This window comes from Microtus pennsylvanicus, chromosome 3, assembly GCF_037038515.1.
Source record: "Microtus pennsylvanicus isolate mMicPen1 chromosome 3, mMicPen1.hap1, whole genome shotgun sequence".
Lineage (NCBI taxonomy): Eukaryota > Metazoa > Chordata > Mammalia > Rodentia > Cricetidae > Microtus > Microtus pennsylvanicus.
Genome location: NC_134581.1, coordinates 139,321,166 through 139,346,852, shown reverse-complemented (window position 1 = coordinate 139,346,852; position 25,687 = coordinate 139,321,166). Strand labels below are relative to the sequence as shown.

Sequence of the window (25,687 nt, the reverse complement as noted above, 5' to 3'; positions counted from 1 at the left end):
AGCCCTATGCACACAGAACATGGAAGATGGGACGTTCGCGTCTTTCGTAATAACTATGCCACGCCACTTATCTTAGAAAGAGTTCTTCGTGTCTTGTAGTGACGCATTTGGTGGTGGTGGTGGCGGTGCTAGCGCGGTACCAGGCACATAGTAGGTGCTGTATATATTGAATAAGTACACGTATTATTACATTGACCTACCACCTCTTCAATCTAGTCATAATAATACCCCCATTTCATAGCTAGGAGGTTGAGACTGGCTAAGTTCTTGGCAGGCTCTATTAACTAATTTAATGTGTGTGTGTGTGTGTATGTGTGTGTGTGTGCATTTGTGACAGTGGAATTGAACACAGAGCTTTGTGCATGCCAGACAAGTGTTCTACTGTTCTATTGAGCTACATTGTGAGAATCCTCTTTCTGTCTCTCTCTTTGAAACAAGAGTTCACTAAGTTGCTCAGGTTGACTTTGAACTAACTATTTTCCTGCCTCAGCTTCAAGTAGATGGGGTTAGAGGAGTACACCACCACACTTAGCTCTGGTGGAGTACCTGGTCACTTTAGAACAGCCTGCCTGGGGGGTCTGAATCACAGTGCTCTGGTCACTCCATTGTCTAGAACTGAGGGTTCCCTGCATCAAAGCCTCCCCTGCAGTCCAAACTCCGTCCCTGGGAGCTGCATGGCAGAGGCACACAGCAGACACCAGATGTGGCCATGCAGCAGCTGGACCTTTGCACTCATGGGTCCATGGTATTTCAAAAGAGTTTTTATCATTTTTTACATGTGTGTGTGTGTATTCCTTTGTGTAGAGGTCAGGAGGAATCTTTCAGGAGTTGATTCTTTCCTTCCATCTTGTAGAGACAAGGTCTCTCTTGTTTCTGCCATGGTACGTATTCTATGGTTTCTAGGGATAGAACTCAGGCTGTTAGGCTTCTGTGGCAAGTACTTTTACCCCCTTAGCCATTTTGCCAGCCTGTTTGCTTTCTTATTCTTTTAGACATGGTCCCCCACATACATAGCCCAGGTTTGTCTTAAACTGTCTATGAACCTCAAACTCACCCCATCTCCACCTCCTAAGAGCTGGGATTGCAGATTTGTACCGTCGTGTTAGGCCAACTAAGGTGTTACCTGAGAGCAGGCTGAGAGCCACCTTAATGACCCAGCTCACTAAAGGCTGAAGCCAGGCTCTCTGGTATCTCTCTCCCAACATCACCCCCCTAAGTCTCTGCTCACACCGTCCCCTCTTTCAGAGACATCTTCTAAGAAACCTTTGTTCATGGGTGCCAGGCCAGTTGACGGCTGAGACAGTCTTGGGACATTCTTGTTTGACAGAGATTCTCTGGGGACCATGAACATATGGACCCACAAATCAGAGGGGAGGCCTGAAACCTGGCATGACCCTTCTGTGCCTGGGGAAGGACCTTCCCTGCTTCCTCTTGCCTTCTCCTAGTCCTGCCCCAAATGTGGAAGACTCTGTCTAAAAACTCGTTACATACAAAGGGACACTGGGCAGAGATACAACTTACCAGGGCCTGGTTAAACCCCACATGGGGTTGGGGTGGGAACAGCGACAATGACTAATTTGAGGATATGAACCAGGCTCAACTCCATGTCCCTGGGGTGGTGGCATGGAGTCCCAAGGAGAGCGCACGTAATGAGAGTGCTTCTGTCCTGATGGTGGAGAGCCCTCGTCACAGGGACATTGCTTTATGTCATCTACTGCTTCATTTCTATCTACCTGCTTGTCCCACGAGGAGTTTCCCATAGAATGTGCCTGTCTGTGGGTAGAGGTGGGGGTACGGAGAGAAGAAAGCCCCTAGGACGAGGGTCTATAACAAAGTAGTCTGGAAGGGAGTTGGCCCTTCCCACGTGGATTGAGGAGTTTATCAGGTCCCCAGGCCCCTCCTTTGACCCAGTCCCTTTGTTCTCTGTGATAAGGCCTGCTGGTCCAGGGATGGGAGGGGTGGAGCATGGAGTCCCATCCCTGTTCTGGGTAGGAAGGTGAATTGTGGGATCAGATCCCCCAGTCTAGGAAGCAGTGATCCCTGGGGAAGGGGCAACAGCTGTGGGGCGAGCAAGGAACCTGACACTAGGGGTAGGCCCCACGCCCCCGAGGGAGGGGTGGACTCTGTCCCAGCAGCAGCCCGATATTTTCAGGCTCGGGACACCCTGTACCCCTTGTCCACCCCTGTTCCAGTTCAAACAACACAGACAAGCATCTGTTTTCTTTTTATTGTTTTGTTCTTTGAGACACTGTCTGGCTATGTAGTCCAGGGTGTAGCCCAGACTGCTGGGACCAGAAATGTGTACCACCACACATGGCGCCCCCTTTTCTCTTCCTAGAGTTAACCCTGTGGGTATGCCTGCAGGCCTTCACAGACCAGGCCTGCCTGCCCTCCCCTGCTGTGTGACATTGAAGTTCATTAACTTCTCTGTGCCCTGTCACCAGAGCCTGACCTCGGTGAAAACCATAAGACAAGCTGTTCTCAGCCTGCCTCCTCATTCAGGGCTGGAGGAGGCAATTAGTCCCAGAACTCTAACCAGAACTCCCACAGTTATCAGAACGCCATGGCCCCAACAGCATCAGAGGACAAGCCCAGCAACATGGGCGGACGGAACAAAGCTTGACCAGGATTCTAGGGCGTAGCTTGGTAAGAAAGCTGATCTAGTCCCCCGAGGAGGAGCACAAGGGCTTGGGCAAAGACCTCTAGGGAGGAGTGAGGAAAAGGAGAGGTGGGGGCAGTGGCTTGGGGGAGGGAGTGGCAGAGAAGGGCAGAAGGAACCGTTTATCCGGCAGCCTGTGCCCACCGTTTGGCCTGTTTTGGGGATATCCGGAACCCACCTTGCCAGGTCTCCTCAGGCTGCTTACCACCTTGGGCACTTCATTGCACCAGGCCCCAGCAACAACTTTAACTCTGCTGCGTGCTCCACAGGGCTGGGCTGCCTCTTCCTCCATGACTCACGCTAGAGTTACTGTGCCAGTCAGGATTCAGCCCAGATCCCAAGACCTCCCTCTTACGTTTTCTCCCACTTCCTGGAAACTCTGCAGGTAAGAGGCCTTGGCAAGCCCCAGTGCAGGGTGCTCACAGGACTCCTTAGCCCAGGAGCTGGTGTGTGTGCTGTGGGGGTGGGGCGGGGAAGGTACTCTGTGGGTGCCAGGCATGCCATGCCTTCAGGGTCACACCATGGTTCTCAGATGCTAGCCTGTATACAATGGGCGTGGCCCCAGCTCCACAGGAGCCTTGACTTTGGGAGTTTCCAGAATAGCCTCCATAAAGAGCCCCCACCCCAACCTCCCCAGCCCTCTGAGAGTCAGGCTCAAGGCCCCGATGGCAGCCCCAGTTTGCAGAGATATGGACCCCTTGTGCACCTTGTCTCTTTGAGGTAGGGAGGACACCGGACAGGCAGCCCTCTCTACTGAAAAGACAGGAAGAACATGGAGAACAGGGCTACGCTGGGCCAGAAAACTGTGTTCAACTTGCTCTGCCGAGCCAGGCGGGCTGCAGCCCCACCTGCCTTCCCAACCCTGCCCTGTTGGCCCCACATGACGAGGGCATGTTAGAGTAGATAGCTGTTTGGGCCCACGGTCCTGAGTTCCTCAGGGTGGTAGGTAGGGGTTTCCCCTGGGATGTCCCCAGTAGGCTGTAAACAAAAAGGAAGGAAGGCTCGGGCATGGAGCTCCAGAAACAGTCCCCTCGAGGAGGGCGGTCTCAACACGGATCCAGGTGGCACTTCAGAGGGGCTACTGCCCAGAAAGACAGATGCCCTGAAAATGCAGGTCTTTAATTTGGAATCCACAAAAATGGGGACCAAGGCTCTGAGTCAGAGGGTGCCAGGGAACATTCCTGAAACCTTGGCCTGCCCAGGAACACTGGTAAGGAGAGCGTGTCTGTCCTAAAGGTGGAGAGACATCAATCAAAGGGACATCGCTTTATGCCCACATGCCTCAGACAGGAAAACCAGAAGGTCAAGGCCAGGCTCAATTATGTAGTGAGTTTGAGGTCAGCTTGAGCTCCACAAAACCCGATCTCAGAAGAGCAAACCTAAGCCAAACCGAAACAGTCATGCCTCAGAGAACGCTCCAGGCGATCCCGAGTGTCCTCCTGCCTTCCTACATGCTAAAGTGCTCTGTGGTGCTGTAATACAGGATGGCAAGCCTGGGAGGCTCAGAAGAGAGACTCCAACCAATGACTTCCCGGCAAGCATTGTCCGCACGGGAGGAGATGGGCCTTCTCCAGGGTCACGCAGACCTCTGTCCCGGGCCTGTATTCTGTGTTCCTGCCAGCAAAGGTAAGAAAGGCTTTGGGAAGCAGAGTGGCAGATCAGCCATCGCCTTCCCCTTCGTCCTCGCTGACACAGCTCTCGGGTACTGCTCTGCCCCTGGAAGCCCGTCTCTCCAAGTACTCGGCTTTTAGCACTTCCAGCTCCCGCAGCTCGGCCTCCAGCCGCTCCCGGTGGACTGCCCGCAGCTGCCGCAGCTGCTTCATGGGGAAGGGGTTCATATCATTGAAGGCGATGCTCATGAGCTTCCTGGAAGGAAGGCACAGTCAGCTAGGGTAATGAAGGCTGGTTCTGGGTCTGTCCTGACACCCATCTGCCCTGTCTTCTGGAATTTACCTTCCAGGAGGCAATAAAGACTGTTTCTACCCAGAGCTGGGACAAGAAGGAGCTCAGCAGGCCCCTGACCCAGCAGGGCTCCTGAGGCAAGGGGTAAGGGGCTTAGCTTTGAAGAAATGGACCAGGCCCAAGAGACGGTGGTGGCAGTAAAGGAAGTGGCCAGGAGGCTCCAAGTTGGAGAAACTCAGGGCACAGGCGGTGGTGGGGTTGGTTGCTCCACACCCTGGTTGTGGATGGCAGGGCGAAGATGGGCTGGGGAGCTGGCACGCCATACAAGGACACAGATGAACTGAAGGTAGACTGGCCCTCAGGACTCCTAAGCTGGGGGAGGTGTGGGCGAGAGAGAGGTGGGCAGCTCACCGGCTGTCACAGATGGTCTTGGTGAAGAAGCGTAGGTACTGGTAGATCTCCAGGCTGTCCTGCAGCCGCAGGATCTCCTCCTCATTGTACTTGAAGATGGCCAGGGCATATCGGAACACCACCTGGGACAAGGTGGGGGGTTCAGGTAGGGTGCAGGAGCCCAAGAAGGTACTGCTCATGGAGAAGCCCAGAGACTCTGGGAATGTGGAGATTCCTGGCAGGCCAGTGTGGGGGGCGGGGGAGGGGGAAGGGCTAGAAGAGCAGGTGACAGAAGACCCTAAAGGGAGCACAGCTTGAAGCGTGGCTTTATATCTGGTCTCTGAGTACCTGATCCCTCCACAAGGCATGAGGGAGCAGGGCCCTGCTGGAGTCAAGGGGTTAGTATCACCAGCATCTTTGCCGGTGGCAGCCCCCACCGAGATCTCCTGGCAAGGTCAGAGGCAAGTTTTGGACCAGAGCCAAGCTTCAAATGTGGGGCCACCGCTTCCTCTCATATTGCACAGAACACTACGGTTTAAGGAGCTGTGTTCTCAGGTGTCCCAAATGGCTCTGACAGTTGGCAGGCTGTCCATTCCATGAGGCCTGGATGGGCAGCTGGGCCCAGGCATACCCACCTTTGTCCCTTCGTAGAGGAAGGCATCCCAGACTCGCAGGAGGATGTCACTGATGAGGGAGTCGGCAAAGACCACGAGGAACCAGTTGAAGGTGATGAGGGAGAGGTCTATGTGGTGCTGCCCCAAGTGTGCTGTCAGCCGGGGCAGCTTCTCTGACAGGAGGTCCCGGAGCACCCGCTGGTCCACCTGGAAGGCAGCAGAGACCTGTCACACCTGCTGTCTCCCTCTCTGCCTGCTCTTCAGACCCCAGCGGTCTATACTCTCAGAGCTGCTTGGGTGGGCCTCTTTTGTACCAGGGGTGGTCTGTGTGTGTGTGCGTGCATGCATGTGCATGCATGCGTGTGTTTGGCAGGTGCAGTGGCATCACCATGGCTCCTGGCGCAGGTGAAATACCCAGGCAGAACAACAGGCTTTGGCATGTGCCTCGTCGTGGGTAAGTCCATGGCCCCTTCATTCAGCCAACGTCCCTGGCAATCAGGCAATCAGTCTCATGCTCACAGGCACAGAAAGCCAGGAGCATCTTTTCTGTGCTTCAGACCCATATTGGCCGACACTTGGGGTGAGTGCCTGGGACAGATACTGGCAGGGAGAACGGTGTCCTGCCACATCAGACAGCAGGACACTGAAGGCCACTGCTGCTGGTGACCTTTCCTGGTGGCGCTGGCTTATTTATTTCTGTGGACTGATTACTCTCTGGGCCAGCTCCCTCCTCCCCGGCAGTGTCCTGATCTGCGTTTCCTCCTGCACCTTCTTGTCTAGAACCATGGCAGCCCCCATGCCAGTCTGTCTGGGCTTCAGAGTTGCTGTGTTGAGTACTCAGGGAAGCCTTTCCCCCTCCCTCAGAAGCATGGTAGCCGCAGAGGCCACAGCCAGTCCAGAGCTCCAGGTGAGTCATCAGAGCTGACACAGCGGAGCCGAAGAACTGCCTGTGATCCACACCAAGGCAGTCAAGGCAGGGGACAGGCCTCTTCCCTCTGCTGGTGGCCAGGGACACTGGGTGGGAACCTTCTCTACTGTTCTGAATGTGGCAAATTCTCCACGACCAAAATAAAACCAAAGGTAAGCTTGATGCTGCTGTTCAGTGCGTTTCCCTTTCAGACGTGAAGATCCAGAGGTGAAATATGGTATTTCCTAGGCTGTCTTGTGATGTGGGAGTGTCATATATCAATCTGTTGATTTCATTGGTTAAGTAATAAACAAACTGCTTGGCCTCATAGCTTAGAACATAGGTGGGTGGAGTAAACAGAACAGAATGCTGGGAGGAAGAAGAAGTGAGGTAAGACGCCTCAGACAGAGACGCCATGCCCTGCTCCCAGGCAGACACACGCGATGAAGCTCCGACCCAGGATGGACATAGACTAGAATCTTCCCAGTAAGCGCACCTAGCTGTGCTATGCAGATGATTAGAAATGGGCTAAATTAATATGTGAGAATTAGCCTAGAAGAGGCTAGATAGAAATGGGCCAAGCAGTGTTTAAATGAATACAGTTTGTGTGTTATTTCGGGCATGAACTAGCAGGCGGCCGGGGTGCTGGGGACGCAGCCCCGCCGCACCAATTACAACAGTCTTGCAGTGGGGGGCAAACCTAAGATATAGTTCTGACCTTAAGAATTAAGGGGGGGCATTAAAAAATAGAATTAAGCAGGAAGTAGAAACTGTGGACTTAAAGGGCCAGCCCCACCTTTGTCTGACTTTTTTGGCATACACCATGGCCACAGGGTTAAGGAGATGCATCCCTCTTGAAACCACTTGGAAGTATGAGGATGGTGGATAAGGGAGCTGGGAGGAGCCTGACCACTGACAGCGTCGAGGACCGGGTACCACTCTCGGGCCCTCCCCTTCTGTGAGCTGGATGCAGTCCCTTCCCACAGTTCTTCGGAGTCCAAGCTGGCCCTGTAGCTGGACACGATCCCTGCCATCCAAAGGGCAGCCCAGGAGGTGGGGGATAGGTGTCAGACATGACAGGAGGGGGGCAGAGAGGTGAGGAGGGAGGCTAGGTGTGTCAAAGCTGAAGGCTGCCTCCGTAAAAATGGGGTGGGGGACTGGGGCATGACTTTGCACTGAGAGTTTTTAAGTCCACATGGGCCTTATTCCAATTCTAGAATAGGCCAGCCTGGGGTTTAGAGAGGTAATATGCAGAGGAGTGGACTGTGAGCCCTGCTCTGCCTGATTCAGGGTAACCAAACCCTCCCCAGCGATATGGTATAACCACGCATATGTGTAGGGATGGCGGCCATCACCCCCAGCCCGTTGCCTATCCCTTCATCCTGTAGTCTCTCTCAATTCTTGACTGGCAGATGGCAAGGGACATTAATTTCTTTTTCTCCTCCCCAGGAATCAGCTCTTGCCAGTGGTATGATGTCACCGCTAGACTAATACACCTGCTGGTGGGCAGGACCTCACTCTTACAGGCCCTCCGCTCAGCAGCCAGAGAGGGGTTACAGGTCCCTGTGTAGAAGAGGAGGAGACCCAGGATCTGCTGGCCTGAAGGAACCCCTCCGGGGGATTGCCTTGACCAGTCACCAGGTACTGCCCACCCTGAAATGCAGCCAGCTCACCTGGGATGCAGTCAGTGTCTTGCTGTAGTACTCAGCAGGCAGTATGGTCTCCACAATGGCCACCAGGCACCAGAAGGCACTCTCCTCATCCTCCAGGACCAACAGGGCAATGGCCGCCAGCCTGTGGAGAAGGGAGAGGCCTGAGTGACCCATAGCAGCTGCGGTGCTGTATGGTAGAGGCAGCATCCTGGGTCCTGGGGCTGAGCCCTAGCGGACCTGGCCTTAGCTGACAGGCTGGTAGTCATGGCACCTGGCATGCTTGGAGGAGGATGCCCGGGTTGACTTTCAGAGCAATGAGGGACAATTCAGAACAGAGGCTCCCAGCCTGGGTTGCCTGGGTGCAAATTATGGCAAAAATTGTTTCCTGGGTGGCCTTAGGTGAACTTAACCTCTCTGAGCCTCAGCCTCCTCATGGCCACCAGGGCTGGGTGAAGACCAATGGTCAGCCCTGTGGGTTGTCAGCACGTTTGGTGTGCAACCGTGCAGGGCATGCAGTCAGTGCAGGAAATGCTGGCTGTCTTCACTTTCATACTGTCAGGCTTTGAGAGTTTCTCAGGGATACTGCCCACCGGACAGAGCTGCATGGTCCCCAGTGACGGCAGACAGACCTCACACCCCGCTCATCTACACAGCCTGTGCTCAGCACACACAACCTTCCCTCCTGTGCACAGTCACCCAGTTAGGTCGGCTGAGACCGCGGGCAGGACAGACACAAGCTTAGAGCTGAGTGGGGGCATCTTCCCCAGAGAAGCACTCGGCTCTTCCACCTTCCTTGAGGGGTCACATCCAGGGCCAGCCTCAGCCCCAGCAGCTCTTCCATGGAGCCTGGTAAACACAAGGCCCCACATCTGGAAACACTGCCCGTTCCAGCCACTCTTGGAGGCGCACAGTGCTCAGCATCAGCAAAGCCTCAGGACACTCTACAACAAGCCCCTGGGAGGAGGGACGGGGACCATGGGACCCCTTTTGTACATTGTACATGAGGCGCAGCCCTCTTCGGTATCTGTAGGGAAACGGGGGCCTTCACTGGAAGTCATGGGCTCTCTGTGGACTTCAAGAAGCTTTGATTTTTATTTTAAAAAGGTTTTTGTTTTGTTTTGTTTTTTGTTAAGAGTCTTGATATCTAGCCAGTCTGGCCTAGAACTTGGAATCCTTTGGCCTCAGTTTTTGGGTGCTAGGGTCACAGGGGTGCAACCCCACGGTCTGCAGAGCCTTTCAGAGCGGCATTTATGCTTCTGGGGGTCTTAATGGATTGGATTCATGACCTCCATTTTCTTTTGAGGTTCATGACTTTTAGAACCAGAGCTGATTCTCACAAAGTGGGTGGTGTGTGTGGTGGGGAATCCTTTCTCCTTTTCCAGCCGATTGAGAGGGAACTGTTCCCTACTCTGACTTATGTGTTTATACAAACCCTCCTGAGCCTGAGCTGAGTGCAAAAAGAGAAAAACAGCCTCAGGTCTCCTGGGACACAGGAGGCTCTGCCCTCTCCAAGCTGGGGGAGGGGACCTGCAGAGGTCATTGGGCTCAAGGACAGAAAATGCCCTGTGTGTCAGTACCCACAGTGGTCAGTATTACCAATGCCCAGGGCAGACATACGTAATGGATCATGGAACTGTTTGCTACTGAGCCTGGACACTTCAAACGGGTCTCTAGGAGGCTTCTTCCCGTGGGTCTCCTCTGATCAAAGCAAACCTCTTACCATACAGATGAGAAACTGGAGCTCAGAAGGCAAAAGTGGCCATCACTTAAGATCATATTGGCAGAGGGGACAGAATCCAGGCCCCCAAAGTCCAGCCTACTGCTGTCTACCCTAGCCCACCTGTTCCCCCAAAGCCCAAGAATGCCCTCTGGAACTGCTGTCAGTATTGGTTTAGACTTCTGTATATGTAAGGTCAGTTATCGGAGACTGGTCCATTGGGGCTCACCATAGATCAGGGGCTACCAACAAGTAGGCCTGCAAAGGCGTGTGCAGATAGGGAAGAACTCCATTTAGCGCACTACAGTGATTATCATAGGGAAATGGATTTCAAGGGCTTGTTCTAAGCTGGCATTAGACATCTTCACATTATCTGTTACCTCCGGAACAAGCTCGATTGTGTTGCCCTTATGGGAACTGTTTATTCTGACCCACTGCAAGCAGTTCTGAGATTGACCACTAGATGGTGACACAGACAGTCATAAGGGTTTGCAGCTGCAAAACACACCTCTTGAGACCCAGGTAGGCCCTACTATACATAGCTTTCTATTTACACCAGGACATTTTGCTCCCGAGGCTGACTTTGACCTTAAGGCCCTCCTACCATCAGACCTTCCCTTGTCCCTTAACCACTGGCCAACCTCTGAAGTCCAGAGCCGCAGTGTGGCTAAGTTCACTGGTCTCCATGGGACACATGGATCAGGAAGGCTTTGATATAGCCCAGCTCCCACTTAGAGGGTGGTCGTATGAAGGACTGGGTATGGGGCCAACCCAGGCCAGGGGCTGCAGGGCTGCAGTGCATGGTGAAATTCTGGGCAGTTTCTTCAACATCTCAGGTCTCGGCTGGAAAATGGGGTGCTCAGCTCATTCCCACCTTCAGGGTCACAGGTAAAACCTTCCACTGGCCCAATCCCAGAGTTGATGGTCTCTTTGGTCCCTCACAGATTTCTCACCACCCCTCCCCCCCATTTCTTGGAGGATGCTCAGGATTGAACCCATGGCCTTACACATGCTGGGCAACCGTTCTATCACTAAGCTATATCCTCGGGCATCCCCCCCCCCCACGCCTCACCCCCGCCCCAGACAAGGTACTCACTAAATCATGCAGGCTGTCCTTGTAATCAACAATAGTCTAGACAGGCTTGAACTTGTGATTTTCCTGCTTCATTCTCTGGAGTAACTAAGATTATAGGTCTCTGACATCAGACCCATCTTCTTAACTCCTCCTCCTCCTCCATTTATTTATTTGGTGAAGAATTCATTAGCATTTGCTGTTTTAAAGAATTGCTTACTATTTTTATGCACATCTGCCGGTGTGCTTACGTGGGTTTATGCACAGCACATTTATGTGCCCGTGTCCATGAAGGCCAGAGGAGGGCATCAGATGCCCTGGAGCTGGCGTTATGGGTGGTTGCAAGCCACCATGTGGGTGTTGGCAACCAAATCCTAGTCCTCTGGAGGAGCAACAAGTGCTCTTAGCTACCAAACTACCTATTCTGGCTAGTATTTTATCAGCTCGACCCCAGCTAGAGACATTTGGGAAAGGGAATTCCAAAAGAGAAAATACTCCCATATAACCCACCTATAGGCACGTCTGTGGGGCATTTTCTTAATTAGTGTTTGGTGAGGGAGGGCCCAGTCTACTGTGGGTAGTGCCATCCCCGGGCAGGTACTCCTGAGTGCTATAAAAAAGCAGGCAGATGAGTAAATTGGGAGTGTAGGGATTAAGGAGAGAGGGCAGAAGGGGAGGTAGGAAGGGGAGCAGAGAAAAATATATAGCTCAATAAAAACAATAAAAAATAAAGAAGAAAGCAAGCAAGCAGAGCAAGCCATGGGATCATCAGTAATCGGTGTTTCTCCATGGCCTCTGTATAAGGTCCTGCCTTGAGCCCTGCCCTGCCCTGCTTGGATGCGGGACTACAAGCAGCAAAATGAAATAATTTCTGCCCCCCCCCCCAATTTGGTCACGGTGTTTTATCACAATAGAAACACCAGGACACTATCTCTCTAGCCCCTCTTAAACTTTATTTTTAAAATTACATTTATTTCTATGTGTGCTGGGCATTGCTGAATGTACGGGGGGGGGGGGGGCAGAGGATAACCTGTGGGAGTTTCTCCCTCTGCCATGTGCGCTTCACCCTGGGGCTCGCTCACCAAGCATGGCAGCCAACTCCTTTACCTTCTGGGCCATCTTGCAAGTCCCTCCGCAGCTAGCTATTCCTAAAGAAGCTTCGCGTGTGTTCCTTCTGGAGTCTGACACGTTTAGAAAGCATGGCAGTCTTGCTGGGCTAGGAGTGAGTGGGCAGACTGTCTACAGTCATCTTCTGTCCCAGGCAGAGCGGTAATGCATCCTGACAATCTTGCTGAGGGGTACTGAGCTACGTGACTGCTGGGGGGTTAACTCACAAATCGCAGAAATTACATACGCCTGCTCAATTTTACTCGCATTTGGACTAGAGATGGGCATATCGAAAGTCTCTGCCCTTGGGACTCACTGAAACCTGAGTGAGGACATTCTGAGCCTGATGCTGTGCTAAACAAATGTCACACATCACCTGTTTGGAAGGGAGAGTAGACAGCTTATGTAAATTCAGCACAAGAATATGTGTGCTTGAACTAAATTGAGTCAAACTTGCTTTGGGAAATATGTGAGACTATGCAATTTTCATGGCAATAACGAGGGTACTCAAGAGAGTCCCCCAGGGTTGGAGGGGACACACACCTCTACCAACTGAGTGGCTCCAGCCTCAGCCTGATCATTCTCCCTCAGCTGTTGATTGGAGTCAGGCAGGCAGTAACCAGGCTGGACCACTCACACTCCGCTTTTGGAATTCCAAGCCTGGATATGAGGGGCCAAGCATGGGAAGGGAGGGGTGAAGTAGGCAGGCTGAAGGCAGCCCTGGTGGAACCTACACGTCCAGAGGTTGCCCCACTGAGAGGAGGATGAAGAGGTGAAGAGGGAGAAGCCAGGGTCTGTGTGGCTGCAGAGGGGCGAGTGCACACAGGAAGAATACAGGCATGCAAGCTGTGGCCTCTGCTGCTACAGTCTGCTTTCTTTCCCTACCATTTGCAAACTCCTGCTCCTCTGGGCTCCCCTGGGTGGGTTTCATCTGAGCACATGATCTTGACTCGGTCTATTTGGCCACAGAGAGCCACTTCTGACTGGTCTATGAGTAAAACCTCCCTAGATCAAGTCAGAGCACACAGGACGAGGACCTGAATCCCAGCCTGTCTCAGCCATGACTATGCCCTCTCCCTGCCTCCTGGGCTCTGAGCAGCCAGACAGTGCTGGGAAGAGAGAGCTTTGTTCTCACCTGTTCAGGCCTTGGCAGTAGCCTATGGTGGGGTTCTGCCAGGAAAAGGCCAGGAGCACTCTGCGGAGCTTGTCCGGGAAGCTGGAGGTTGGGCAGGTGAAGTGCTTGTTGGTGGGGAAGGTCCGGTTGAGGTCCAGCTCAATCTGGCGGGCAGCGGGGTGTTCGCAAGCCCGCCCCCGGGTCAGGAGCTCCTGGTAGCAGCCTGGGGAGTGCAGGTGCCGGACACGGCGGTGGACCAGCCACCTCCAGACACGCTGACGGTGCTCGCGGGGCACACCTGCCCGCAGCAGCTGCTTGAGCTCAGCCGAGGGTGCCAGCTCAGTCAGGGCAGCCCAGCGCTCCCTCAGTGGCCGCTCCACAGCCTCGAGGGCCAGCAGCTGGTGGGAGCACACCTCCAAGGCCTGGATCTTGGCTAGCAGTTTCAGGTCTTCCACCTCATAGTCCGGCACCGTCAGGAAGCCATAGTCATCGTACTCGCTGCTGGCAAAAGGGCCGCATCAGCATGGCTGTCTCAGATGGGCGTCCACCCTGGCGGCACTGAGATCACCCCAGGGCCCAATCTCAGTTTATCTGCATGGTTGGGAGAACTGCACTGCCTCCTGAAGACATGGGCAATCCCCTCTGGTAACTAGAAGAGCCTGCATGTGGCCCAGGAGAGATGTACTGACTGCAATTCACCATGTGTCCTGTGTGTGCCATCTTGGTCATTCATTCCCAGGTAACTCGAAAGCCAGGGCTCTTTACCCAACTTACACGGGGGCTGAATATGAAATGCAGAAAGGTAAGGTACCTTGCTTGGGGTATACAGCACAACAAGCAAACTCCTGCCCGTGATCCCCAGAGCCCATCAGACACAGCTTCCCCATTTTGCTGTGCTCAGCAAGGGTTTGTTTGGCTGGAGGAGACAGCTTGGGTGTGATGGGTGTGGTGACTGGGAGGTCTGTGTGCCTCCACTGAGCCTGCCCCTGCCCCAGGTGACATTGCATACTGTGTGCCTGAGCCTGGGGAATCCACAGCTATGTAGTGCTGGCATATGTGGCCTTTGGCATTAGCAACAATAATCTCATCATGCCCGCAGCCCCTCCCTCGCTGCCCACTGGGTTCACCTGATGGGTCTCAGCTCCACGCTGCCTGAGGCCTCTCCTGCTTCCCACTGTAGTGCCTCCTGGACCAGTTGCTGCAGCAGCTCAGAAAAGCCACCAGCCTCAGCCCCCGCTGCCTCCTGCAGCCTCCGCAGCCCGGCCAGGTACTTGCTTTCTACTTGGCAGTTCCTGGCTTGGAGGTAGGCGCACTGTGGGAACGGAGCAGCTAGGTCAGGCTTCTGGGCCACTCCTGCTGCCAAAGCCCTGAGCAGCTTCAAACCCTCCCAGCTCTGGGCTCCCTGTCTGCCCCTTCCTGGAATGAAGATGGAGAAAGACTTACTGCAAGGGAAGTAAAAGAAACCAGGATCAAGGAGGAAGCTGGGTTCAAAATAGGGAAGGGAAGCAAGGGCAGATACAGCTCGGCTCATGTAGGGTCTGGAACCCCATCCTGGTTCAGACACTGCAAGTGGTGTGGCCTGTGACAGGTCAGCCAGTGTGCTAGTTCACCCTGTACCTCAGGCTCTTCAGAATAGGGGTATCATGGGGTCTCCTCAGGATTCTGGCAAGGAGCAGTGAGCCCTGTTTGAAGTCCTGCCAGGCACTGGGCACAGAGACAGCTCCCTGCAGGTGGTGACTGGCAGGATGCTGTTGTCTTTCCTTTGTTCTTCCCTTCCTTGGGCTTTTGGAGACCCTCATCTTCAGCCTAGGGTGTGCCCTGCACTCCCACCCCTGCCCCCTCTTCAGTGCACAAGTCAGATGGTTTTGGGTGAGTCAGGTGAGCTCTCTGGGCCTTGCTTTTTGTCTCTGCAGGATAGGGATGGTGGAATTTTGCCTTGATGCATTTGCTGTGATGACTGGGCCAGCTCGGTTCCCATCCTGAGCTCAGGGCTGAGGCTGCAGGCACTGTAGTCCTGCCCAGGAGCCACTTGCTATGGACACTCTAAGAACACTTCAATCCAACCCTGCCTTGGCCTCCCCACACTCCTGTTTCTTCCTGTCCACCTTCTTCTTCTTCTCCTGGAGAACCTGACCCCAGGAGTGCAGGGATTTCTGGTACAGACTCCAAACTATCCCCCATGCCAAGTCTACCTTCTGAAAAGCAGCCACAGGCGTAAAGGGCTGGAGGGGATTAGGGAAGTAGAGGAGAGAAGGCAGGGGCCAGGGAGGGGACAGACAGTGTGGCCATCACTCCCCGTACCTTGGTCAGCAGGGCTTTCTCCTTCTCTGCCACCTTCCTCCAGATCTTGGTGACCTGGTGGATCTCAGAGTTGAGGAACCTGTTCTGGGTCCGATATGCTTCCATGTCATCCTGGAGAAAAGCAAAGCGAATCAGCAGGGGCGCCACAAACATCCTGCTCCAGAGATGTCTCCCTCAAAGGAGCTGCCAAAGCTTCCTTCCTTGGGGAATCCCCAAAGCTACAGAGAAAGGGGGTCTGAAAACTTCTCCAGCACAATGCGGGGAGAGCCCTAGGCCTGGAGTTCAAGATGGCTGCCATCTCTGAACCATTCTGACCTTCTGTTTTCCTACCTGTGAGAGGCAGCCATGACTCTCCCCTCAGTGGCTGGGACAATACAGAGCTAACAGGCAGCGGCAAGGAAGCGACAGAACCCAGCAAAGCATTCAGCTTGTTTTGTTCAGTTCAGACAGGGTCTCAGGTAGCCCGGGCTGGTTCCAGCTTACTAGGCTGCTGTGGGTGACTTGGAATTCCTCCACCCCTCAATCTCTAGGAAAAGGCACCGCCCCTAGAATCGCTTTGGTTGCTATATGTTCCAGGTGTTTGCAGCTGTGTGTGGATTGCTTTGTGCTAAGTATCACTTTGTAAACAGGACTGTGTGACGCTCAGGGGTTTCAGCTGCTTGCCTACTTTTGACACTAGGACTCAAATCCAGCCTCTGTGGCATTGGAGTATGGGCTCTGCCATGGGGGCCACACTCTCCCAGACACGTCTTTCTTTTCTTTCTATTTTCCTTTCTGGTTTCGTTTATTTGTTTGAACAAGGTCTCATATATCGCAGGCTGGTTTCAAATCCGCTCCATAGCTAAAGATGGATTTGAGCTGCAGACCCTCCTGCCTCTGTCTGCCAAGTGCTAAGACCACAGGCTGTGTGGAGTGAGTGAAGTCCTGAGTAAGTGTGTATGGTTGCTGTGAGCATGGCCATGTCAAGGATGCCAGAGCCTGGACCCTGTAAATACTAAACCTGCCTCCCCAGTCAGTGCTGAGTTTCCAGGCAGCTGGTACAGCAGAGCACGCTGGCCCAGCCCAGCCCAGCCCAGCCCAGCCCAGTTTTTCTATCTGTGTCTGTCTTTTCTTCATTTCCTTGTTTTCCCTGTCAATCCCAAAACTGTGCAGGTCTTGGCCACACGCACACACCACCATAGCCCTTTGTTTTGATGTTTTAAAATGTGAGCCCTGGGTGTTTTAGCTGTGTTTTAAGTACGACGCTACCGTGATAACAGCTACGAGCCTTGAGATTGCCCCTCACAGTTCAGCATAGGGAACGGTGCTTGCTGCCTGGACTGATAAGAGGCTGGGCAAGTTATAGGAAGGTTCCAAGGCTACAGCCATGACTCACAATCTTTTTTCTATTGAGATGAATATTCCAGAAGCCAGCCAAGCACATGGTCTACTCATATCCCCTGAGAAACCAAGCCTTTCCTCTCCTGCTGTGGGTTTGGGAAGTGCCTTCATTAGTGCATATAAGGCATACAAGATGGCTGCCACAGCCTGCCTGCTCACTCAGCCTGTGGGAGCCTGCTGTGGCTGCTCAAGGGGATTCTTCCTCAGCACCTGGGAAAGCCACAGCATCCAGCTGAGAGAGAATGAAGTCCTGCAGTCCCACTGTGTGCCATCAGTGGGCCATGAGTGTTATACACCACCGACTGCCCAGACCACACCCACTCCTGCTCCTTGTTCGCACCCCTTCTTCACCCAGGCTCAGCATGGACGGACACCCCCTCAGACTTTAAGAATCTGTTATTTGTCATTAAGGGTGCCCATTTCTGGGTCAAAGGAAAGCCAAGCCGTGCCCAGGAAGGGAGGTGGGTGTGAACACCCCTCGGAGCACAGTAAGGTAAGGAATGGCAGCTGGGCAGCCTCCAATCAGACTGGTGCCCTACCTTGGCTGTGCTCCTTGGCTCAGAACTGTAGGGAGGAAAAAGATAGACCTCAGAGAAGGAAAAAGCCACACAAAGTCACAAGTAAAGCAAGAGGACAACATGCAGAAGGGGCCCAGGAGGAGAGCCTGCCTCAGCCTGTACAGGGTCGGATATCACAGGTTCCCACAGGAAAGGCTCCTGTAAGGGACCTGACTCTACCATGATCCTGCCGCCCACGCTGTAAGACCGGGACCCGATTCCCCGCTCGTGGCCATTGTACCTGCCTGCAGCGCACCTGCACAGCTGCATTTCCCAGCCTTCCCATCTCTGAACCCCTCCAACTCTATGCTGAGGATGGCCTGAATCCCTAATCCTCCTGCCTCCACTTCCCTGCTAGCACTGGGATTACGAGCCTCGTTTGGTAATACCCGGCTCTCCCCACCCCAGCTCTGAAATTCAAGAGATCAATGGCACTGCTCTTGAAATGACAGGATAAGAGGGCCTTTAGCTAAGGCTGGCATCCTGTCTCAGGCAAGCAGGAAATGTGAGCACTTCTCTGTGGCCACATATTTATGATAAGGCCTGGCATTTGATGGGCCTTCTAAGAGCTACGAACTAAGACAGCAGCAGCTCTGTCAGACCCCAGTATGGGCTTGGGAGCATGATCTACAAGCATGAAATCCCACAATGGCGAGTCTCCTCACACCTTACTGATAAATGATGTTCCCACAGATGTGAATGAGGGACATACTTTGGCTCCTAGGGGAGACAGGATAACAAGTGGCCCTTGGCATTCTAGAACCATCCAGCTGATCTATGTCTCAGCCCTGTGCTGCTCTATTGGGTCTAGAACAGGGAGGTAAGGAGGCCTCTGGCATACAAGGCAACAAGAAGTGTTCCCGCCACCCCGCGCATGGCTAGCGGCTTTCTAGCAGGCCTCAGCAGTTCTTCATTCTGTCGTCTTTGGCTTCAGGCTAACAGTGGGCCTGTGCTTGCTAGTTTTGCCTGGCAGGGAAGGGAGTAAGGGTCTCAAGTCCCCTTCCTACGTCCTTAGACTCTTCAGCTCAGGAATAGTAAGGCCACTTCCCACACAGAGAGAAGGAACTTGTCTGAAGTCACTCAGCTAGTAAGGCAGAGCAGGGTCAGCACCAAGGCCAGCTTACGTAACAGGTGGGCAGTGGCCACACCTGACTCACCCCACTCGGCTCTCCCCACCCCAGCTCTGAAATTCAAGAGATCATCGCTTCTCCCAACCTCCCGCCGCCCAGCAGCCCTTTGGCTCAAGGTGTGCAAGAGCATGGGAGGCCATGAGAAGCAGCGTTTGGGACCTGACTGACCCGGTTCTGTGTGCTGTCCTTAGGGACAGTGAGGGGCAAGAGCGCCTATTCTCAGCCCCGTCACAGCCTTAAGAGCAGCCTGTGGCCCACAGAAGGTATCACCCCTCAAGGTCACGGCTGGTCCCTGTGAGTTGGGGAGGCCTGAAGGTGGCACAGCGGGGCTGGGAGGTGCAGGGCAGGTTGGCCAGTCAGCTCTGCTCCCGCCCCTGTGCCGGCTGCCGGGCAAACATCTCTGCCTCAGCAACCAAAGCTCCAAAAATAGGACCTGCCAGCAACCGCCTCGCAGGGCTGGCACAGGCCACAGTGAGCTGATACAGCAAACACTGGAGACGGGACTAGCAGGTGGAGAGCCCTTGCCTTAGGTCAGCCACAGCCAGTACTGGTCATTTGTTCTGTATGTGAGACCACGCTGAGGGCAACTTGGGGATCCTGGGCAGCAGAACGACATTGAAGGGGGCTGTGCAAACCAGGCTCCAGACTAGTTAGCTTTTTCGGCTCTAAACTGATAAGCTGGGCACCTGCTCACTTTTCAGAGGCCCTCCCCACACAACATGGAAGGTCAAACTGCAGTGGGCTTTCAAAAACTGAAAGAGGGAAGAGAATTTTCCTCTTGCTACCTAGTTCTGGTTTGGATGCTCCAGCATGAAGGGGACTTCTACCCCAACTAGAAATCCATTGATGGCACCCAGATGCCAGGAGAGCATGCTGGGCAGAGAGGGGGCCTACCTTCAGGTGCTCTATTCTTTCCTGCTGGCTCAGGAAGTCACCACTGGCAGGCTGCTCTGGCTGGGCGAGGTCTTCGGTGAGCTTCTGGGAGAGCTTGCAGATGACCTGCTGCTTGGCCTGATTCTTATCCATGAGCAGCTGCACATGCTGCTGGAGCTCCTGCACTTGTTGCTCCAGCAGGCCAGCCTCATGCACCAGGCGCTCTCGGTCCTGCTCTAGAGTCTCCACCCGCTGGGTCAGCTCCGCGATCTGCCGCACCTTGTGCCGGACCAGCTCCAGCCGATCCTTGTCTTCAGTGGCTGCCAGGTACGCACTGGATGCTCGCTTCTCTTGCTGGGCAGCCTCCAGTGCCTTGTGCAGGATTATCACCAGCTCCTGGATGGGAAGGGAGCAGCGGTGAGTGCTGGAAGCCCCGGTAGGTATGTGCTGTCCCAGACCTCAAAACTCTGAGATGCCCAGCAGCTCCCCTGGGCATCTTATCCCAGCACTCCTTTCTGCTTTCTTGGTCCAGCAAGAATGGTAGCTGAGCACAGGCTATCTGACCAAAAAACAAACAGACCAACAACAACAAAACACATCTCAGCAAGTTCTGCCTTAACTTGGATAAGCAGAGAGGCAGGCAGCTTCTGGGTCCCCTGGAGACCACTAGAAACAAGTTCTATGGGTCCTGTTCCCTTTCCTTCTTGGAAGGAACTGGAAGGGAATGGCCACCAGACCCCAGAGTCCATGCTGAGGATAGCAGAGCTGCCCACCTCCACCAGCTTGGACTTGATTGTCTGGATTCTTCAGTGCAAAATAAAAAAAGAAATTCTGAACTTGCTTTAGGCTATGGCATCCTGAGTTTTCTCTGTTCCAGGGGCTGAACCCACACTCTGCTTCCACAAGTCTATTTTAGAGAAGAACAAACTGAAGTCCAGGAAAGGAGAGTTTATTCCTAAGACATCCAGACCCAAAGCCCAAGCTTAGTGATAAAGTTGGGGTGCAGGTGTGTGGCACACAGGTATGACTCCCCCCCCCCCTCACTTGTCTCACATATTACTAAAGACTATGTGACAGCCCTTCTTGTTATGGTAGTGCAAGCCTCAGAATCTTCAAGACAGCATCTGTGGTGGCTCACATGACTGTCAACTTGATGGGATTTAGAATCACCATGGAGACACACATCTGGGCGTGTCTGTGAACCAGTTTCTAGATTAGAGGTTAACTGAGGTGGGGAGACCCAGTTTAAATGTGGGTGGCACCTTTTTTATGGGCTGGAGTTCTGGGCTGAATACAAAGGAGAAAAGGAGGAAGGGAGCTGAGCACCGCATTTGTCCCTCTAAGTGGGTGCAGTGTGATAAGAAGTCCCTGTTGCCAGGACTTCTCTGCAGTAACTTTGAACGGGGCATTAAAATAACATAACCCTTCTTTCTTGAAGTTGCTTTTGTCAAGTTTTGTTACAGCCACTAGAAGAGTAATACAGTATCCCAATAGCCACTTCCAAGCAAGCTGAGACCGGTTTGGAGGAAAAAGCCAGGACTGGAGGACGCTCACCAAGCAGACTCAATCTCTTTGAGTCTAGCCTTCAGCCCAGCAATGATAAACAGTACCTGCAAGGCCGGTACAGGAAGTAAATGCTGGATAGCTGGGAAATCGCACTGGCCTTTCTCCCTTTGGCCCTCCAGGTCTGCAGTGCGTCACTGGGACGGAGTACTCTAACCTCCCCAGGACTCAGGTTTGCCGTGCCCAAAGCAAGGAATGAATTGATCCAGGGCCAGAATCGGAATTTCAGAAGCCAGGCGGTCCAGCAGCCAGGTGTGGGGAAGCCCCACAGGCCACTATCCTGACCCTGCTGGTGCACTTGGAACACACATTCTCTTAGTGACACTTCAACTGTGTCCAAGCTGCAGCAGTTCAGTACGTGAATCAGCTGGATGGAACTAATTACTTAGCATGACTCCATCTGGGAGAAGCTCCAGAGACCATGACAGAGCAGCTGACAAGACCACCTCGGGTCTACTGACAATCTCTTCCCCAGCTCTTGATTGCTTTTGAGATGGGGCTTCACAATCAGCTTAGGCTGGCTTCAAACTCATGATCCTCCTGCCTCAGGCTTCCACATTCAAGAACTAACCCCACACCATCATGCCAGGTGCTGCAGTTCAGAAAGGGATAGGTCACTGTTCCCACCTCCAAGGACTGGGAATATGGATGGACCACTGTAGTGGGATGGTTTGCCCACTGTGGGGGGCAAAGGCATTTGGTTGGGCACAGTGGCTTCTGCCTGGAGTGGAGATGAGGGACGGAAGAGGTCCTTACACAGGACAGCATGACAAAGCAATTCAGAGTCCTGAGGAACGAAGAGGGTCAGAGATGGCCAACAGCACACAGGCGGTGAGGGCAAGGGAGCCTTTCCAGGCTGGGCCCCCAGCAAAAGCTCAAAAGACAGCCCAAGCAAAGGTCTGGGGAGCAAAAAGAGAAGATTCAGAGCCTTGGGAGCTCTTGGGAGTGGCCAGAAGGTGAGGGTGGAGGCGTGACTGCACACCAGACCACTATGTCTGGAATGTCCCAGAATGGAGACACAGCTTCCTGGGTGAGAGATTAACATTCCTGTGGCTCAAGGGTCCAGCTGAAACATGGAGATGGCCCTGGGTCACTGCTGGGTAAAAACAGGCCCAGATACCATAGCTGAGTCTTGCTCTGGACCAGAAGCAGGCAAACATCTTCCCCTCCTTCAGAGGGTCTGGAAGCCAGCTCTTTACAGCCAGCGAGTGCCTTCTTTCGCTGATTCTCATTAGGCTTCCAGCCTGAAGCCCCAACCACCACCCCACTCCATCCCTACACAAGTCATGCTTGGGAGAAAGGAGCCTGGGAAGAGGGCACAGACCCACAGGAAATGCAAAGATATGGAAAACCTGGAAGCCAGAGAGACCCCGTGGACCTCCTGCCCAGCCACCATGCTGGCACATAGAGACTGAAGCCCCAGAGAAAAGCTAAGACTAAAGCAGGCTCGAGCAGGGGACTCCAAGTCTCAATTCAGGAGTCCTGGCTTCTCCATGCCCTTAGCACACAGGTTCTGAAGCAGAACACTTTCTTTCCATTTCTCTTTGAAATGGAAACAGCCCATAAACAGCAATATCAGTCAAGGTAACCAAGAGCAAAGGGTGGTGGGGCACACCTGCCATGCCAGCTTTTGGGAGGTGGAGGCAGAAGGATCAGAAATTTGAGGCCAGCTACAGCGAGAACTCATTACTACAACACAGTCAAAGGGTATCTATCACCAGTGAATGACTATATAAACAAAATGTGTTGTAGACATGAAAAGGAATATTATTCAACCTTAAAAAGAAGGAACCTTGATATACATCAACACAGGGATGTTTTATTAATTACAAAAGCTTTTTAAATTTTTAATATTTAGCCGGGCGATGGTAGCGCATGCCTTTAATCCCAGCACTCGGGAGGCAGAGGCAGGCGGATCTCTGTGAGTTCGAGACCAGCCTGGTCTACAGAGCTAGTTCCAGGACAGGCTCCAAAGCCACAGAGAAACCCTGTCTCGAAAAACCAAAAAAATTTAATATTTAATATTTAAAACTTTTAATATTAAAAAATTTTATAGTAGCCAGTTGGTAGTGGCATACATCTTTAATCCCAGCACTTGGGAGGCTGAGACAGGCAGATCTCTGTGAGTTCAAGGCCAGCCTCAAACTACAGAGTGAGTTCCAGGACAGCCAGAGTAGTTGCACAGAGAAACCCTGTCTCGAAAAACAAAACAAAACAAAAACTTAATGTTTAGTTATTAATTGCATTTGTGTATATGTGAATGCCCATGTGTGCCCCTTCATGGATGGGAGTTGGTTCTCTTCTTCCTCCAGTTCCTGGGATTGAACTCAGGTCATTGGGCTTTGTGGCAAGTGCTTTTATGCACTGAACTACCTTGTCAGCTCTGACTGCAGCTGTGAGGGTGGTGCACTAACGAGCTGCGATTCTGCAGGTCAGGGGGTAAACTAGAATGCTCAGACTCACAGAGCCGAGCAGAGTGTGGTCCCCAGGACGGGGAGCAGGAGCGCAGCTGTTAAGTGGCTGATCTGTTGTACAATATGAGCGTATACATCATTGCAGGCCTGAATACTTCAAAATGGCTAACGGATGCCACGTGGCAGCATGCATCTAAGGTCCTGGCACTGGGGAACACTGACAGGGAGATCCCAACCAACCAAAATAAAACAAAACAAACCTAAAACCAGACTGTGATTTTATGGTACTTTTTTGCTTGTTTTTTTGTGGTGCTGGGCCTAGAACCCGGGGCCTTGTAGATGCTCTGCCACTAAGCCATACCCCCCATTGGTCATGCTATTTATCATTTTTTTAACTACAAAATTGGGGGTGCCAAAAGATGCAGTAATTGAACCATTTTAATGTAATATTTTTTAAAAAATAAAAAATAACCATTCAAGTTCATAATGAACAAACGCTCTTAAAAATGCAGATGACAGCACTGGAGGGCCCACCTAGCATGGGCATGGGCTCCAGCCCCAGCACCACAGTGCAGTGGTTTAAAAGGCACATGGTTTTTTCCTGACCAAAGGCTTCATGCTTCTTATGCAAATTTTTGATGATTTGGAAAAGAATAATAAAACTACCACTTAGAACCAGCACTGATTAGCTTGGCACAAACGGCTCAAACTCTCACCTGCTAAGAAGTTACGATGTGGACACACCTGGGAGGACTCTAGCAGATGAGCCTAGACAGGCACACAATGAGAGCAGAACCAGCGAGGGCCGGAGAGTGGACAGAGATGGACAGGTCTGGTAATAGTCAGTAAGAGCCAAGTATATAAGCTGCACGCCAGGCTTGTGGGCATCCCGTGGAAATGGGCTTCGCTCCCCACACATATACCACAGAGAAATGCTAGGGAAGTTTGCCGTTCATCACGTTGGGGACACGCTCTCACGGAGCCTCAGGAATTTGCTGTGTGACTAAAGACAGCCTTGAACATCTGATTGTCTGGCCTTTATCTCCTGAGTGCTAAGATTATAAGGGTGTGCTACCAGGCCTGTTTCATGTTAGCCTGAACTCCACCAGCATGGGCTACACCCCAATCCAACATCACAGTTTTGAAGCTGCTGTGTCCTTAGGAGGCTGTGGAGCCCTCCTTGACAGAGACTGGTTAGCAGCATCCACATGTGACATGTCAGGAACACAAGGATGGATGAGGCACAATTCCCAGCACCCTGGGCCCCTGCGGAGGAACGGCCAGGTGGTTTCCAAGGTCAGAAGGTGTACTGAGGGCCAGCTGGAGGAAGCAGAAAGGCTGACTGAGTGATACTTCTCAACCCAACTGTCGTCTGGCCCATCTCAGGTTTTCATACCTGGCCATGAGCTGTTTTATTTTCATTTCTAAAAGCCAGTAAGTCATCCTTTCAAACCAGCCTTTATTCCCTAGAGCGCCAATATGTACATTGCTAAGTGACGCTCAGGAGAGGGGCTGGGAGTCAGCACAGGCCTCAGGCTCTGTGTGGCGTGAGTGTGTCTAGCTTCACGTATTGATCTGTGGTCCCACTGGAAGCTTCTAAGAGGGAGGAAATGGTCCTTGGGCCTCTGGGGTCACCGAGAGGTCATGATGGTGGAGTCCCCACAACTCAGTCCTGCTGGTGAAGACCAAAGGGCACACACATAACTCCCTGTCTCCTGCCATGGGATGCCCCGAATCGCCTCAGAACTCTGCCAGCAAGGCCACCCCAGGTATGACACCTCAGCCTGACAGCTCAAGCTGGTAGTGTGCTTGCCTACAATAAGCTATGTGGTTGTATATACTTGTAACCCCAGCAATCAGGGGACCCTTGAGACACAACAACCCTTTTCTTCATAAAGCAACCTGCCTTAGGCTAACAGATCCAAGGGGGGTCATTCTAACAGGGTGGCTTTGGGCTGGCCACTTCACAGAGTATCAACTTTCTCCTAATCAGGTTGGTGATAAAGATCTCAGTTCCCTGAAGAGCTGCCTCAAGAATTAAAGAAAGAAGTGTCAAAAGCCTTTCCTCAAGTTGCTTCAGCCAGAGTGCCTCCCACCTTCCCTCCAAGTCAAGGGCCAGGCCCTGTCTGCAGTACTCTGAAGTTTCTGGCCAGAGGAGAGGGCTGAAGGTCTGCCCCCATCTAAACAAACAGCCAAGATCTCCTGAGTGAGCCTAAGTGGGCCCACTGGGGTCCAACCTTCCCAGCAGCTGACAGATGGCCAACACCAGCCATCTGCCAGGGCGGACATCTTTCAAACTGGGTGTGACTCTCAGCTCAGGGGCCTGAGGCACCCG

General features: G+C 52.9%; 1 protein-coding gene across 4 annotated transcripts in view; it reads right to left on the bottom strand.

Moving 5' to 3' along the window:
• Positions 1 to 2,213: 2,213 nt before the first annotated feature.
• Tbc1d2 (TBC1 domain family member 2) overlaps positions 2,214 to 25,687 on the bottom strand; it is a 49,103-nt gene continuing 25,629 nt past the window's right edge. For 3 of the 4 annotated variants that reach the window (XM_075967262.1, XM_075967261.1, XM_075967264.1), the window contains 8 exons: positions 19,397 to 19,771; positions 15,436 to 15,546; positions 14,262 to 14,446; positions 13,156 to 13,635; positions 8,146 to 8,266; positions 5,587 to 5,772; positions 4,973 to 5,094; positions 2,214 to 4,525 (listed from right to left, as the gene is read on the bottom strand). In XM_075967262.1, coding sequence (XP_075823377.1) covers positions 4,318 to 4,525; positions 4,973 to 5,094; positions 5,587 to 5,772; positions 8,146 to 8,266; positions 13,156 to 13,635; positions 14,262 to 14,446; positions 15,436 to 15,546; positions 19,397 to 19,771 — 1,788 coding nt within the window. In that variant the 3' untranslated portion in view covers positions 2,214 to 4,317. The remainder of the gene's footprint in view (positions 4,526 to 4,972; positions 5,095 to 5,586; positions 5,773 to 8,145; positions 8,267 to 13,155; positions 13,636 to 14,261; positions 14,447 to 15,435; positions 15,547 to 19,396; positions 19,772 to 25,687) is intronic. The other variant, XM_075967263.1, reaches the window with a different exon arrangement.